We start from the raw sequence: 14,921 nt of genomic DNA, 5'->3' as shown, positions 1-14,921 counted from the left end.
TGCTGCACAGATTTTAATGTATCACACAGAGGGAAAAGTGATGTGAACCAACATGAAACATCTGAGATGAAACACTCTGAGAGTATTGTTTTAGTTTATATAAGGCAGGATCATTTAATAGGTCAAAGAATTTAATGTGTTCATGACGTGTATAACATCATTATATTAAAACAGTGAATGCCTCAAACAGTTAAAAACTCTTTTGGTCAAGCTCACAAATACAGTCCTCAGGAAGAGTTATACCTATGTGTATAACAAGTCTCTTGCAGATGCAAGAGAGCAACGCGACAAATAAAACTGTATCCCCCATCCACTCTCTTACACACTGTATTTAAATAATACATGTAATATGTAATAAATTAACTTGTGCTGATTTTTGCGTATGAATGGAAGTCAATTGTGACTGCAGCATGAGAGTTCAAGTCACGGTTCTCTCTTCAGTCCTGAATGACCTCTAGTCCTGCAAATGTTATGAGTGTCCCTCATGTGACAAACCGGATTCAAGCCATCAGCTCTTCAGTAGAGACTGAATCAGATGTGTCAGATAACACAATGCCTCATTCGTTTTGTCTTCTTCATTGATTTCCACGTGCATGTAACCTCTTCATTTCTTTATGAGCAGAATAAATGCAGTCACACTGCTTCTTCGCTGTGAATGAGAGCAGTTCACAGGAGCGTTTGAGCCGCCATCCCTCCCAAACCATCACCCGGGGAAAGTTTACCAGCAGGGCATTGAATCCTTTCCCCTGCGCTGCCATCTGTTCAGTCTCCTGCCCTCTGCACACGCTTCTGATCCCACACAACTCTTTCCTGTGTGTGTGTGTCACTTTCATCTGACACACAGTTAGACAGGACTGTTTGGAAAGGACCAGAACACATGAAATAGAAGTTCATTACTTAAAGGGGTTGTATGACACGGCTTAAATGAATATTCTGGTTTGTTTTAGATGTAACGCAATGTGTAAACATGATTTAAGGTTTAAAAACGCTGTATTTTCCACATCCCGTGCATGTTTGTATCTCCTCTTTGCTCCGCCTCTCTGAAACACGCAGATTCATCGCTCTGAAAAACGAGGTGTGCTGTGATTAACAGATACTAACTGAAGACTAAAGATAACTAGACAAGACTTAAGATAACTAGACAAGACTAAAGATAACTAGACAAGACTTAAGATAACTAGACAAGACTAAAGATAACTAGACAAGACTAAAGATAACTAGACAAGACTTAAGATAACTAGACAAGACTAAAGATAAATAGACAAGACTTAAGATAACTAGACAAGACTAAAGATAACTAGATAAGACTTAAGATAACTAGACAAGACTAAAGATAACTAGACAAGACTTAAGATAACTAGACAAGACTTAAGATAACTAGACAAGACTTAAGATAACTAGACAAGACTTAAGATAACTAGACAAGATAACTAGACAAGACTTAAGATAACTAGACAAGACTTAAGATAACTAGACAAGACTAAAGATAACTAGACAAGACTTAAGATAACTAGACAAGATAACTAGACAAGACTAAAGATAACTAGACAAGACTAAAGATAACTAGACAAGACTTAAGATAACTAGACAAGATAACTAGACAAGACTAAAGATAACTAGACAAGACTTAAGATAACTAGACAAGACTAAAGATAACTAGACAAGACTTAAACTAGACAAGACTTAAAAAAGACTTAACTAGACAAGATAACTAGACAAGACTAAAGATAACTAGACAAGACTAAAGATAACTAGACAAGACTAAAGATAACTAGACAAGACTAAAGATAACTAGACAAGACTTAAGATAACTAGACAAGACTTAAGATAACTAGAAAAGACTAAAGATAACTAGACAAGACTTAAGATAACTAGACAAGACTAAAGATAACTAGACAAGACTAAAGATAACTAGACAAGGCTTAAGATAACTAGAAAAGACTAAAGATAACTAGACAAGACTTAAGATAACTAGACAAGACTAAAGATAACTAGACAAGACTTAAGATAACTAGAAAAGACTAAAGATAACTAGACAAGACTAAAGATAACTAGACAAGACTTAAGATAACTAGACAAGACTAGACAAGACTTAAGATAACTAGACAAGACTAAAGATAAAATCAAGAGGGGAACAGGTGAAGGGCATGAATCAATAACGAGGAGACGAGAGGACGGGAACAGAGACGAGACCGGAGAGAGCGTATGGAAGGCCATAAGGGCCATAGATGCCTCTCTCCACACAAAACATGAGATTCTGTCATGATCCTGCCACTAAACCAAGAGAAACATGACATGATGCAGCATAATCATGACAACAGGAGCAATAATACAATCGGTGCAAATTCAAATGGCCTAGTTTCAACAAAAGCTAGAACAATACCTGACAAGAGAAAGAGAGAGGTTTAGTTTATTTATTTTTTCCTTTGTCTGTCAAGTATTCACAGAAGAGATGGGTTTGAAGTAGTTTTTTGAAGGTTGTGAGAGATGTGGTTGACTGGACTGAGTTAGTAAGAATGTTCCACCAGGGTGTGAGGGTTCTTGATGGGGTGTAGGAGTGTAGGAGCGTTTACACATATGTGTAAACTAGTGAGTTATCCTGTACACAAAACACTTCTGATATTTATCTGGTTTACATATACGTTAAATGTGCCTTATGAAACAGAGACGGCACTGCTTCGGTCAGGAAACAATCATCGATCGCCTTTTTGATTCTCGTAGTAACCGATGAACAGAAATCAAGTGTGTCTCTCTCTCTCTCTGTGCTGGTCTTTAAGCTTCTTAAATCTCTCCAGACCTGGATTAGGCTTCTGAGGGGATTTAGGTGTCTGTTTGACAGTCGTTAGCATCTTTGCTGTTCTCAAAGCGTTCCATCAGAAGGACATGTGAAGATGATCTCGTGCTGACTCTGTTCTGGAGCTCCGGGTTTAAAACAAACAAACTTTTCTCATCTTGGTCTCAGTTGGATTTGTTGTATAAGGTAAAGACATAAAGGCGTGCGAGGGGAGAGATGTGTGATGCTGTAGTTCAGGCTGTGACTCCTCTCACATTAGTGGCTGAAGTGAAGCCCAACCGAGGGGACCGACCGCTGACCCCTCTCACCCGACAGCCTCTACACAAACTGACTCTGTCACGGTTAATGGCGGGTTTCTTCTGCACTGCAGACACTTCTGTGAATGGATCCAGATGGAAGCTTGGATTGTTTGGTAAGAACATGGACACTCTTTATCGCTCTTTATTATCTGATTTAAGATCAAGCCAAAAACATGTCAATCACAGGTCAGGTTTACTACAGATCCAGGTCAGGGCTGGCTATCCCTATATACAGTAAGCATGTGCATATCCAGAAATGAATTTCTGTTTTGGGTCAAGCTTGATTGATAATGAACTTTCACTGCAGAAGATTCCAGATGACTTTTACTGTAGCTAAAAGAAATTCTGTGATTCATTTTACTGGTTTGTCCAAAAAACACTTACGGCCCGTACTGTCAAACTTGTGATGGACAGAGAGACTCTCGTGTCTTATTATCAGATCAGAAACTACCTAAAGCCTTGTTTTTATTTTTGAATTGTGCATGGTTGAAAAAACTGCTTTTGCTTCCATGATAAGCTGATGAAACTCAGTGAGAAGGAGTCCTGAAAGGAAGGTTTTGTATGGACGGGTTTGTGATTGATCCAATAAGAGAAGGACTCGTAACAGTGTGAAAGGAGGATGCAGTACAGTTCATGTAAACTACAGGCTGGAGCAGAAGAAATGAGAGAAGCAGTTGAACGTCACACATTTGGCTTCATAGAGGCGTTTGGACGTCATCACGATGGAGAGGTGACATATGGACAATCCCTGTAAGCTTTAATTCCCTAATTTGAATTTGATAGTCTTATTTCATTAACACTGCATATAGGAATTTATTGTGTGTCTGATATTTGACCTGTGTTTTGACTTCCATAACCTTTTATGTTTTACTTATAGTCAATGTTTTCTTGTACCGCTGCTTTGTAACAATGAAAATTGTAAAAAGCGCTATATAAATAAATCTAATTGACTTGACTTAATGATGGAGCGTCCTGCACACACGCTTCTGTCATCACCGGCTCACATCCTGAACCTCTTCAGTTTTCCTGAGTCAGCTCCAGAGCGCCACCGTCCTGAAGGTAGTGTTTCAAACTCGAAACCACTCCAACTGTGAACCTGGTTTCCATGGCAACTGTTTCTGATTAACTAAAGGAGAGTTTGTGATCAGGTGGCAAACGGGAACCGCTTTGCTCAGCACGGGATATATTCACAAAGCCCAATTGATTCAACAACATCCCGCTGTTTATTCAGAAATAATGTCACATGACATCATGAGCAGAACACACCACAACCTCCACAAGCAAAATCATACATTCATCCATCCAATCCAGACAAAAGTCCAAAAAATGTAACTGTGCAAATTGTGCATCTTTGTCCACCGCCAGTGTCTGTTGTAACACTGAAAAGAGGTTTACATTCAACCAATTCAATAATTTGAGGGTAACGATCCACGTCTATATTTGATCACTTGAGCCAATGGAAAAGAAATCTGTCTTTTTATTTAACATTGGCTCAAGTGATGATACATAGACCTGAATCATTTCCCTCAAATGATTGAATTGGTTGAATGAAGTGATGTTAAACAGCGGTTGTTGTTTTGTGCTGCTGCTGTTGTGGAGAAATAAAAGAATCTTTAAATGCTGTTTGTCGTAGAGAAGAAGATCACACCATCAGTGTTTGGCTTTGTAGATTTGGTTTTCATTGTATATTTTGATTAATGTGTTGGAAGTCTATGGGTTTCAGGTCAGTGTTGTGTGATTCTTCAGAATATCTTCTTTGGGGTGAATTTTTCATTTTCAGTGGCTGAACTCTTATCGGTCCGTCCTTTACTCCTGCTCATATTCAATCAGCGGATGAAGCTATGATCACGGCGATGTTGTGATTGTGCGTCTGGTCTGTAATGATGTATTGTGATTATTATATAATCTGTGTGCGTCTCTCTCTCTCTGTGCATCTGCTGTTTATGTAAGAGCAGTCTGTGGTCTGAAGAAATGTCTTGTGTGAAATCCTGAGAAACACAGCGCACGGATCTGTACAATTAGAATGTTTAAGTTTTACTTCATTGATATTGCATATAGGAATTTACAGTCTGTTTCTCTCTCCTTTATCTTAAATGTGTCAGTCTCTGTGTTAACCACTGTGTGTGTGTGTGTGTGTGTGTGTGTGCGTGCGTGTGTGTTAGTACATGTGTATATTGTGTGTGTGTGTGTGTGTTTGAATGTGTGTGTGTCTGAATCTGCGTGTGTGTATTAGTACGTGTGTGTGTGTTTGAATCTGTGTGTGTGTGTGTGTGTGTATGTGTGTGTGTCTGAATCTGCGTGTGTGTGTTAGTACGTGTGTGTGTTTGTACATGTGTATATTGTGTGTGTGTTTGAATCTGTGTGTGTGTGTGTGTGTATGTGTGTGTGTCTGAATCTGCGTGTGTGTATTAGTACGTGTGTATATTGTGTGTGAGTGTCTGAATCTGCGTGTGTGTGTGTGTTTGTACATGTGTATATTGTGTGTGTGTTTGAATCTGCGTGTGTGTGTGAGTGTGTGTGTTTGTACATGTGTGTTTGTGTGTATGTGTGTGTGTGTGTGTCTGAATCTGCGTGTGTGTGTTAGTACATGTGTGTGTTTGTACATGTGTATATTGTGTGTGTGTGAATCTGCGTGTGTGTGTTAGTACGTGTGTTTGTACACGTGTATATTGTGTGTGTGTGTTTGTACACGTGTATATTGTGTGTGTGCGTGTGTGTACAAATGTTTATTGTGTGTGTGTGTGTGTGTGTGTCTGAATCTGCGTGAATTTGTAATGTGTATAATGTGTGTGTGTGTGTCTGAATCTGCGTGTGTGGGTGTGTTTGTACACATGTATATTGTGTGTGTGTGTGTGTGTGTGTGTTTGAATCTGTGCGTTTGTGTTTGTCTTCTGTGTTTTCACCTTGTTTGTTTTGACTTGTATAATCTTAGATGTTTTGCTTCTAGTCAATATGTTTCATGAGCAGCTGCTCTGTAAAAATGAAAATTGTAAAAGCGCTTTATACATAAAGCTGACTTGACTTTGACTAAATAAATCCAGTGAGGTTCAGAAAGGTCACAGTAATGTGTGTCAGATGTTTTGATGGATCTGTGTTTCTCTGCTGAAATGAAACGATCAAAATATCAGTGTCGCCCGCCTGTTCTGCTCCGAGTGTGAGATGTGGATCTGATTCTGACTGGAATCTCAAACATTTTCAGTGTATAATCACTTCTTTAAATATGGATTGAATGTGTTCATGTTATGAATCATGTTTCTCTCTCTCTCTCTCTGTGGCAGTGGAGAAATGCATGAGCTTCATGCAGACCGGGACTCAGATGCTGAAACTGCGAGGTGGATCTAAAGGCCTGCTGCGCTTCTTTTACCTGGACGAGCACAAGTCCTGCATCCGTTGGCGGCCCTCCAGAAAGAACGAGAAAGCCAAAAGTATGTGTCTCGTCCTCCGCCTACTTTTCTCTGTTATTTTCAGTATTAACCACTTACCTGAATTTACTTCTGATGTAGAAGAAAGTTTCATTTGAATTCAGTGTTCTCATCATTCATGAGATCTCTTCTGAGGAGACCGCAGTGAGATCAGAGATTGGATTATGTCACACAATTCAGGTTTCTCTCCATTTAATCTCACTGCTCATTTGAAAAAACCAGGCAAGAAGTTAAAGAGACGATTCTCCTCACACACACACACAGACACGTGAATGAATGATGTGATGGAGTATCTCTTAGTCCATGTGTGTGCGGGGCCGGCAGAAGCTCAGCTGGCGCTTTAGGCAAAACACAATCATCTCCCCCACCTCGCACTCACAGTTCGGTCAAATTTTGAAGATGTATGTGAACGAAAATGTTTATAGCGAACGTGGCGCTGGATAAAAAAGTAAACACTGGGTGTCGCTGCCATATTTGTAGGTAGTAGCGGTTCTTTTCTACAAGTGAGTTCAGTTCAATGTTGTTCTGTTTGACTTGATTTATTCATATTTTCCACCGCTCTAATTCTCTTCACAACACTGTCCACAAAAGCAAGGTGAGAGCTGTAGTAAAACAAAACAATCGCTTGTAAACAACCTCTCAAGATGGCGGCCCCTCCCCAGTATGCAACGCGCCGTGACATCAATTAACGCTGCACTTAAAAAGACATGTACAAGCATGCAAGCATGTTATTTGAATTTTTAGTCCTGTGTACAAATAATAATAATGAAGTAATGAACTAATCCGTTACATCGCACAAAATGGAAATGTTAATTTTGTATTGTAGTAAATGTTCAGAATATAAAATAACATTTCTGCACACAAAAGTCAAAGTATAGTGGAGATTTAACGTTCCTTGAGTGACACATGTTAAGTAGCTACACAAGCATACCTTTCAAAAGCCTGCGCGTTAGGCTTTCATAGCAGCACACGTTTTGATTGTGTCCTCGATTTCAATGTTCTCCACAGGTTCGTCCAGTCTCTGACACGGTCTTTAGCCAGAGCAGATTTTCTCTCGCTTCCACAAAAAATGTACAACAAAAGCACCACGTAGCATCCTTGCCAATCGAATAAACGAGCCATGATTGTCTAGTTTCTCACTGTTCGCTAATGTGCGACTGTAATGATCCTCTGTAAATCTCCTCTTCCGAGAGTCTCTTGGGTAAATGATGCCTTTGGTCTGATGTGGCCCTTCCTGTACCAAAGTGTCTTTAAGTCCAGGCTTTATTACTGCTGGCCAGTTGCTGGGATCATTACATATTTCTTCGCCTGACAGTAGTATTTCTCCCTGGTGATCTGTCTGTACCTCATCAGAAGAGCTAGTGTCCGCTTCCAGTGTTTTTCTAACGTCCACATCCTCGCTGTCATTAGCATCTGTGCTGTGGTCTTGACTTCCAAAGCAGATGAGCCTCTTTGTTTCTCTAGCGCTTGCTCTTTTAAAAGTCATCGTCTTTTGTATTCATAGCCTGATAGTTTTATTCATTTTGACATTTTTTTTATATATTCATATTTGCACGTAGTCTAATGGATGGCACATTAAGTGGGGTGGGGACGGGGCGTCACTACCGTAGACACAAGAATGATAGAAATTTCATTGAAAATGAAAAGTAATGGCGTGGAAACATCTTGTTGATATTATTATAATTCCAATTTACAAAAAGCTCTCTCGTGATGAGATGTAGAACAGAAGTGTTTTAAAAGTCCTTCCCTCTCTCGCTTTGCTCTCTCTCTCTATCCCCCCTCCACCGGCGCGATCTCTGACTGTACTGCGGCCCCATGCGGCTGCCTAGTTGGCCTATATGTACAAGCTCTGTGTATGTGTGCATCTGCTTCAGATGATGAAATGTTTCAGAAGGTGCTTCTCTTCAGAGACGTCATAGCATCAGTAGGAATGAGATGATGTTTGTATGTGGACTTCAGTGTTCTTTCTTCTCATCTCTCAGTCTTGATCGACTCTGTTCGTGAAGTGTGCGAGGGAAAGCAGTCAGACATCTTCCAGAGATATGCCGACGGCAGCTTTGATCCCAACTGCTGCTTCAGCATCTATTACGGTGAGCACATGGAGTCTCTGGACCTGGTGTGCGGGACGGGAGAGGAGGCTCGCACCTGGATCACTGGTCTGAAGTATCTGATGGCCGGCATCAGCGATGAAGACAGTCTGGCTAAACGTCAACGCACTCGAGATCAATATCCTTCCAGTCTCGTGAATATAACACTGATGATTGAGGAATGAATGAATGGTGAAATCACAAGTTTAACGTGTAACATTCTAACGTGGCCTCACCTTCAACTAACTCACTCTTTCATCAGAAATAAAACCATCCTGATAAATGTGCTTCTGTGCATGCAGTGAAAATCCATAACTACCCTCTGTTACCATGGAAACATGAAATGCCTGAAAGACCACGCCCATGAAACACTGCCGATGTGTCCCTACACTCTCATATCTCTTTATTTCTCTTAATATTCTTGAAGAATTTATAACTATTAACTGAGTAAGAAGAGTTTATTTCCAAGATGAGATCCTTTTCAGAAATCATGTTTATAATAATTTAAACTGTTGAGTTATCTCATTTTGGAAACAAACTCTCATTATAGACCCCTTCAGTGCTGGTCCTGTTTCAGTTCTTTACACTACATAAACATTTGAACAAAATACAACCAACAGAACATTGATATCAAATCTTAGGATTTATTCAGACCAGAAGTGTTTACGTCTAACTTCTAAGGGGTCTATATAAACTCCAAGCGATGACTTTATTAAGCATGGTATTATTATTGCAGTAAAGTGTAAGTGTCTCATTACAGTGGCTTATGTAGTGTACATCTGTGATGGTTTGAAGTCTTAACTCGGCCCATCATGTGGTTGAAGCAGACGTACGCTGAGGCGGATAAGAATGGAGACGGATGTCTCAGCATCAGTGAAGTCCTTCAGCTCCTGCACAAGCTCAATGTCAACCTGCCCAGACAGAAGGTCAAGCAGATGTTTAAGGTACACCATACAGAACATCCTCGCGTTCACATGCGTACACATCATATCAGATAGTCCTGTCTCAGAGTCAATAATGTAGTCAAGTAGTCAACTTTATTTATAAAGTGCTTTTTACAATTTTCATTGTTACAAAGCAGCTGTACAAGAGACATATTGACTATAAGCAAAACATATAAGGTGAAAACACAGACACACAGATTCAGACACACACACAATACACACGTACTAACACACACGCACACACACACAGTGGTTATCACAGTGAATCACACATTTAAGATAAAGTAGAGAGAAACACGAGTCAAATAGATGGGACTGTAAATTCCTATATGCAATATTAATGATGTAAAACTTGAACATTCCGCCGGTCTGGCTCATTATTTATGAGCCACATTCCTGTCACATACCCACACTTGAGCTGTCAGTCGTGTTTGTCCTGTGAAAAGTGTTTGTGTGTGTGTGTGTAGAGTTTTAGGGTCAATCCTTGATGTGTGTGTGTGTGTGTGTGTGTGTGTACAGTTTTAGGGTCAATTCTTGATGTGTGTGTATGTGTGTGTGTGTGTGTTTCCGGGGGTCTGGATTAGTGTAGGTCCGTAAGCTTCACAAGTCCCATCTGTTGTAAATGGACACAGATGGCCTTTGGTGTAAGACACAGTCTGCTCGGTGTGACGGGACGGGACGGATTTCTCACCTGAACTCTTTGGCTCTTAGTCCGAATAACAACCTGTGTGATTCTCTGCTGTGTGTTGTTTCTGAGGAGTTCACTGTGAATGTGTTGTTTGTTCTGGAATGGTGTTATGGACTGCTCATCCGCTCTCCCGCCGGTCTGGCTCATTGTGTATGAAAACACATCCATGTTATGTAAATGTGCTGTTATTCTACGAGGGAGGTTTGAGTGAAGTGAATAAGTGTCTTCAGTGTCTGTGAGGTGTTTTTCCGCTTCTCTCAGTAAAGCTGGGATCCTCAGGCCTTCAGCCCAGGACAGGGTTTATTTAGTGTTAGGGATAAGATGAAGGGATGTGACACACATGGCCTGGCAGGAGATTGAGAAGCTGTCCGTCATACATACAGTCACCAATGGTCCGTGACTAATAGACACAGTCAGATCATATCCACAAGCACATTTACCAACCCTTCTTCAATACTCACAGCTGTTACTTACACGTAAAGGGTGACATATATCACACAGAAAGGTTTGTGTTGTATGTAGAAGATCAGCTGTTTATAATATCTTCATTTCAGAATATACGTCACACAGTTTCGAGAGTAAATCGATAATGATTTCTAGCAGAAAGATTGCAATAACAACTTTATAACATTGTAATAACATTGCAGTAACACAGTACTAACATTGTTTTTTGAAGCGTATTGTTTAAATCCACCCGTGTGTGTGATGTTCAGGAGGCAGATACGGATGATAATCAGGGTACGCTGGGATTCGAGGAGTTCTGCTCCTTCTATAAGATGATATCAACACGACGAGACCTGTACCTGCTGATGCTCACCTACAGTAATCACAAGGATCACCTGGACACTGATGACATCATCCGCTTCCTGGAGACTGAACAAAAGGTGAGGCACAACCGGCTTCAGGGTTCACTGTGAGGTATCTGACATCTTCACCACGTCTGCACTTTCACACCATTCAATGAGATACTAAGAACTGTTTCAGTGCGCCGAAACACTAAGACTACATCGGTAAGATCACCTAACCTAATAATAAACTTTATTAACAGACTTAACCACACAATGTGATTACAGGTAAATGTGTTTGATTCACTTTGGCGGGTGTCTGTCTGCAGCACAGAAATAAGATCGGCCAAACCCTGTACTGGTCCAGTTATAACCCAATCACTAAAACATCATCTTCCTCTCATGGACATCTGCTGCTTTACATCACGCTGACATCATCACCACTCAAAGAAGTGTTGGAAGGATTTCATGTAGCTTTATGTTTCTCTTTATATTTGAATGCACTGCATATACAGAACAAGTGCGAGATTTTGGACTGTAGATGATTTTACAGATCCCACCAATTTTGTGGATTTAATAATATCTTGTGACTGCACAGATAACATTTACAACCACGGGTGGCTTTCTTATTTCTTTAATAAAACTTCAGTGTGGTCAAGTGAGTTTATACATCACTAAGATTCAACGTTTCAAATTAATCAGTTTTTTCTCTTTTATTCTGTTGGGGCGATGTTCATTAACCCAAGTACTGTAACCTCATTTATAAAATCACCTCCAGTGCTAAATGTTCTTGTGACTGTAAATGGCAAATCTAAATTCCACATTCAAGTGGTATCTGTCAGAAAGAATGTTTCAGGCGGTCATTAAAATCCCATTAAAAAGTTGCTGTACAGCCGGCTGAGACGCAGTTACACCGAGATTAAAGGCAAGAAAAGCTCACCATGACATCTCACATCATAACCCAGAAAACCAGCGTCTCACGATGACCTTTTCACCACACTCACTTGAGTACTCACCAGCGCACACACCATTCAATCATTTTTTAATATGATGAAGAAAACTGTGGAGAGAATACAGCAGAGCAGACTGCGCTGTCAGCTAATAACCACTGACAAATGTGTTCATGTAGCGTTCGGTTGACCGTGGTATCCCAGCGTCCCCTGCTGCATTCACTGGAGGAAACATGTGAATGATTGACACGGATGAGAATCTCATCAACTCGTCCGTTCATTCAGCCGGCAGCTGTGGTCTTTAACAGTCACAATAACGCTGTGGATGTTTGTGTTTCAGATGACAGTCGTCACAAAAGAACACTGCCTTGAGATCGTGTCCAAGTTTGAGCCATGTCCAGAGAACCAGACCCTGGGCGTCCTGGGAATAGACGGTACGGGTCTTTTCATCGCTCATCATATGCTACATCAGAGCACTTTACAGGGGCTTATGTCAAAACAAAGTGCTTTACATAGAAGAAATTACAAATATCCATTTGATAAAACAGTTAAGAAAAAAGAAAAAGAAAAGTAACCAGTTAAGAATAAAAATAAAATAAAGTTTAGAATTGAAAATAAATCAAATAAAGTACAGTACAAACAGTGGGACGGTCAGAGGCACAGTGGCACATTCATTAAATGCAAAGTTAAACAGATGTGTTTTGAGTCTGGATTTGAATGTGACTACTGTGTGAGCACATCTGATCTCTTCTGGAAGCTGGTTCCAGCTGCGGCTCGCATTATAGCTAAATGCAGACTCTCCTTGCTTGGAGAGAACCCTTGGTATTTTTAGCTGATGCGATCCTAATGACCCTAGTGTTCTTTTGGGTCTGTATTCAATGAGCATATCTGCAATGTATTGAGGTCCTAGGCCATTGAACGATTTATATACCAGTAATAAAACTTTAAAATCTATCCTATATGTAACTGGTAGCCAGTGTAAAGACCTGAGGACTGGTGTGATATGATCATATTTTCTGGTTCTGCCGCAGCGTTCTGTATGAGCTGCATCTGTCTTATGGTCTTTTTGGGGAGGCCAGTTAGGAGTCCATTACAATAATCCACCCTGCTGGTGATGAAAGCATGCACTAGTTTCTCTAAGTCTTGACTAGAAACAAAGCATCTAATTCTTGCAATATTATTCAGATGATAATATGCTGATTTAGTTATTGCTTTGACATGACTACTGAAGCTAAGGTCTGACTCTAGAGACACACCGAGATTCCTGACTTGATTTTTTGTTGTTTGACCTTTAGAGTGAACCCAGTTTTCCAGCCTGTCTATAAGTATGTTGTGATCGACCGTGTAAAATGCAGCACTGATGTAATCAGTAGTATTACATACGTCTGTAACAAGGTTCAATAAAAGGAAGGAAGGAGGCGGGAACCGGCGAACGTAAAATACTTTAAATTAAATAAACAAACAATAAAACACAACATAAAGTCCAGGCCAGGTCCTCTCTCACTGACGGTCCGGTCGGCTCCTCCGTGATACGAGACTGGTGCAGGTACAGCTGACGCTTGTTATCACTCACGCACCGGCTCTCGTCCCGCCTACCTCACTACATTGTCATATCTTCCACGAGTCTTTAGATTGATCACATTTATAAAGGAGAGATACAGCTGTACGAGTAATGGTAATGGTGAGTGATGGTAATAGGGATCCAGAATTATAAAAACTTTCTGAAACAAGTGTGAGTGCTGATGGAGTGTATCAAGCACAGAAATACTACGTCATACATCCAACTGGTTTTTTTATTAAGTTGACCATGTAAAGCATGAGAAGACAACACGCTGAACAGTGTACAGAAGTCATAATGCATGAAATAGCATGATACCCCCTCTTTGAGAGTTGTAATAGTTTTATTCTGACTGTGGTGTCATGTACATGAGATGATGATGTGAAATATAAGCAGGTTTGTAACCGCGCAGGTTTTACGAGTTACATGCGGAGTCCCGCCGGAGACATCTTCAACCCTGAACACTACGAGGTGAATCAGGACATGACACAACCTCTGAATAATTACTTCATAGCCTCGTCTCATAATACATACCTGACCGGAGATCAGCTGATGTCTCAGTCTCGGGTGGACATGTACTCGTGGGTTCTGCAGGCCGGCTGCAGATGTGTGGAGGGTGAGACTCACACTCGTCTGTCTTCACATCTTCATCATGAGCTCAACATACGTGTTAGTCACACCATTGCTTTGAATTCTCCTGTAGTGGACTGCTGGGACGGACCGGATGGAGAACCCATCGTGCACCATGGCTACACCCTGACCTCCAAAATCCTCTTTAAAGACGTCATCGAGACCATCAACAAATATGCCTTCATCAAAAGCCAGTAAGAGACTTTTCCATATATGTTAGAAGATGTATATATATATAGATATAGATATAGATGTCCCATATATGAAGTTAGAGTTCACAAAAAGAAGGTGATGTAAGTGATGTTCTCCTAGTAAATGAATCTCACTGATGTGTGAGAGAGACGGTGTGAGTCATCATGTGTGATTTGTCTTTCTAATGGGACAGTCGGTCTAGTCTTCTTTTCTTGTTGATTTTGAGGTTATCATGTGTTAGTGTGGGTTATTGTGTATTTGTTGAGAGGGTTTATAGAGTCTGGCACTGAACATCTCTTCTGTATGAAACAGGAGAAGTGTTGATGTTGCTAAAGGTGTTCACGGTGTCGTGGCTCCTGGAGATCTCGGTGTATCTCTTTTTAGCCGCAGCCTCTCAACATGGCTGGAGTGTCAGATGTGATGTGAGGTTATTCAGCTTGTTGTTTAGCTTAAGTGTAAGTTCAGGATTCGCTCTGATAGTAAACAGACATGTACGGCAGTACAGATGCAGGGATATTTGTCATCATTTGCCTGATGATGTGTTGTACACCTCAGATCAGCTGTAGGTTCAC

At 40.5% G+C, this 14,921-nt stretch overlaps 1 protein-coding gene across 1 annotated transcript in view; it reads left to right on the top strand.

The window, feature by feature from the left end:
• The window catches only part of plch2a (phospholipase C, eta 2a), a 64,456-nt gene that overhangs the window by 34,749 nt on the left and 14,786 nt on the right, over positions 1–14,921 (top strand). Inside the window, exons 3-9 of the mRNA XM_079467972.1 lie at positions 6,372–6,518; positions 8,498–8,741; positions 9,417–9,546; positions 10,948–11,118; positions 12,310–12,403; positions 13,940–14,143; positions 14,231–14,351. Of these exons, the coding sequence (XP_079324098.1) occupies positions 6,372–6,518; positions 8,498–8,741; positions 9,417–9,546; positions 10,948–11,118; positions 12,310–12,403; positions 13,940–14,143; positions 14,231–14,351 (1,111 nt within the window). The remainder of the gene's footprint in view (positions 1–6,371; positions 6,519–8,497; positions 8,742–9,416; positions 9,547–10,947; positions 11,119–12,309; positions 12,404–13,939; positions 14,144–14,230; positions 14,352–14,921) is intronic.

Source organism: Barbatula barbatula (genome assembly GCF_947034865.1).
Source record: "Barbatula barbatula genome assembly, chromosome: 11".
Lineage (NCBI taxonomy): Eukaryota > Metazoa > Chordata > Actinopteri > Cypriniformes > Nemacheilidae > Barbatula > Barbatula barbatula.
Note: the sequence above shows the minus strand (reverse complement) of the source record. Positions and strands in the feature narration are given on the sequence as shown.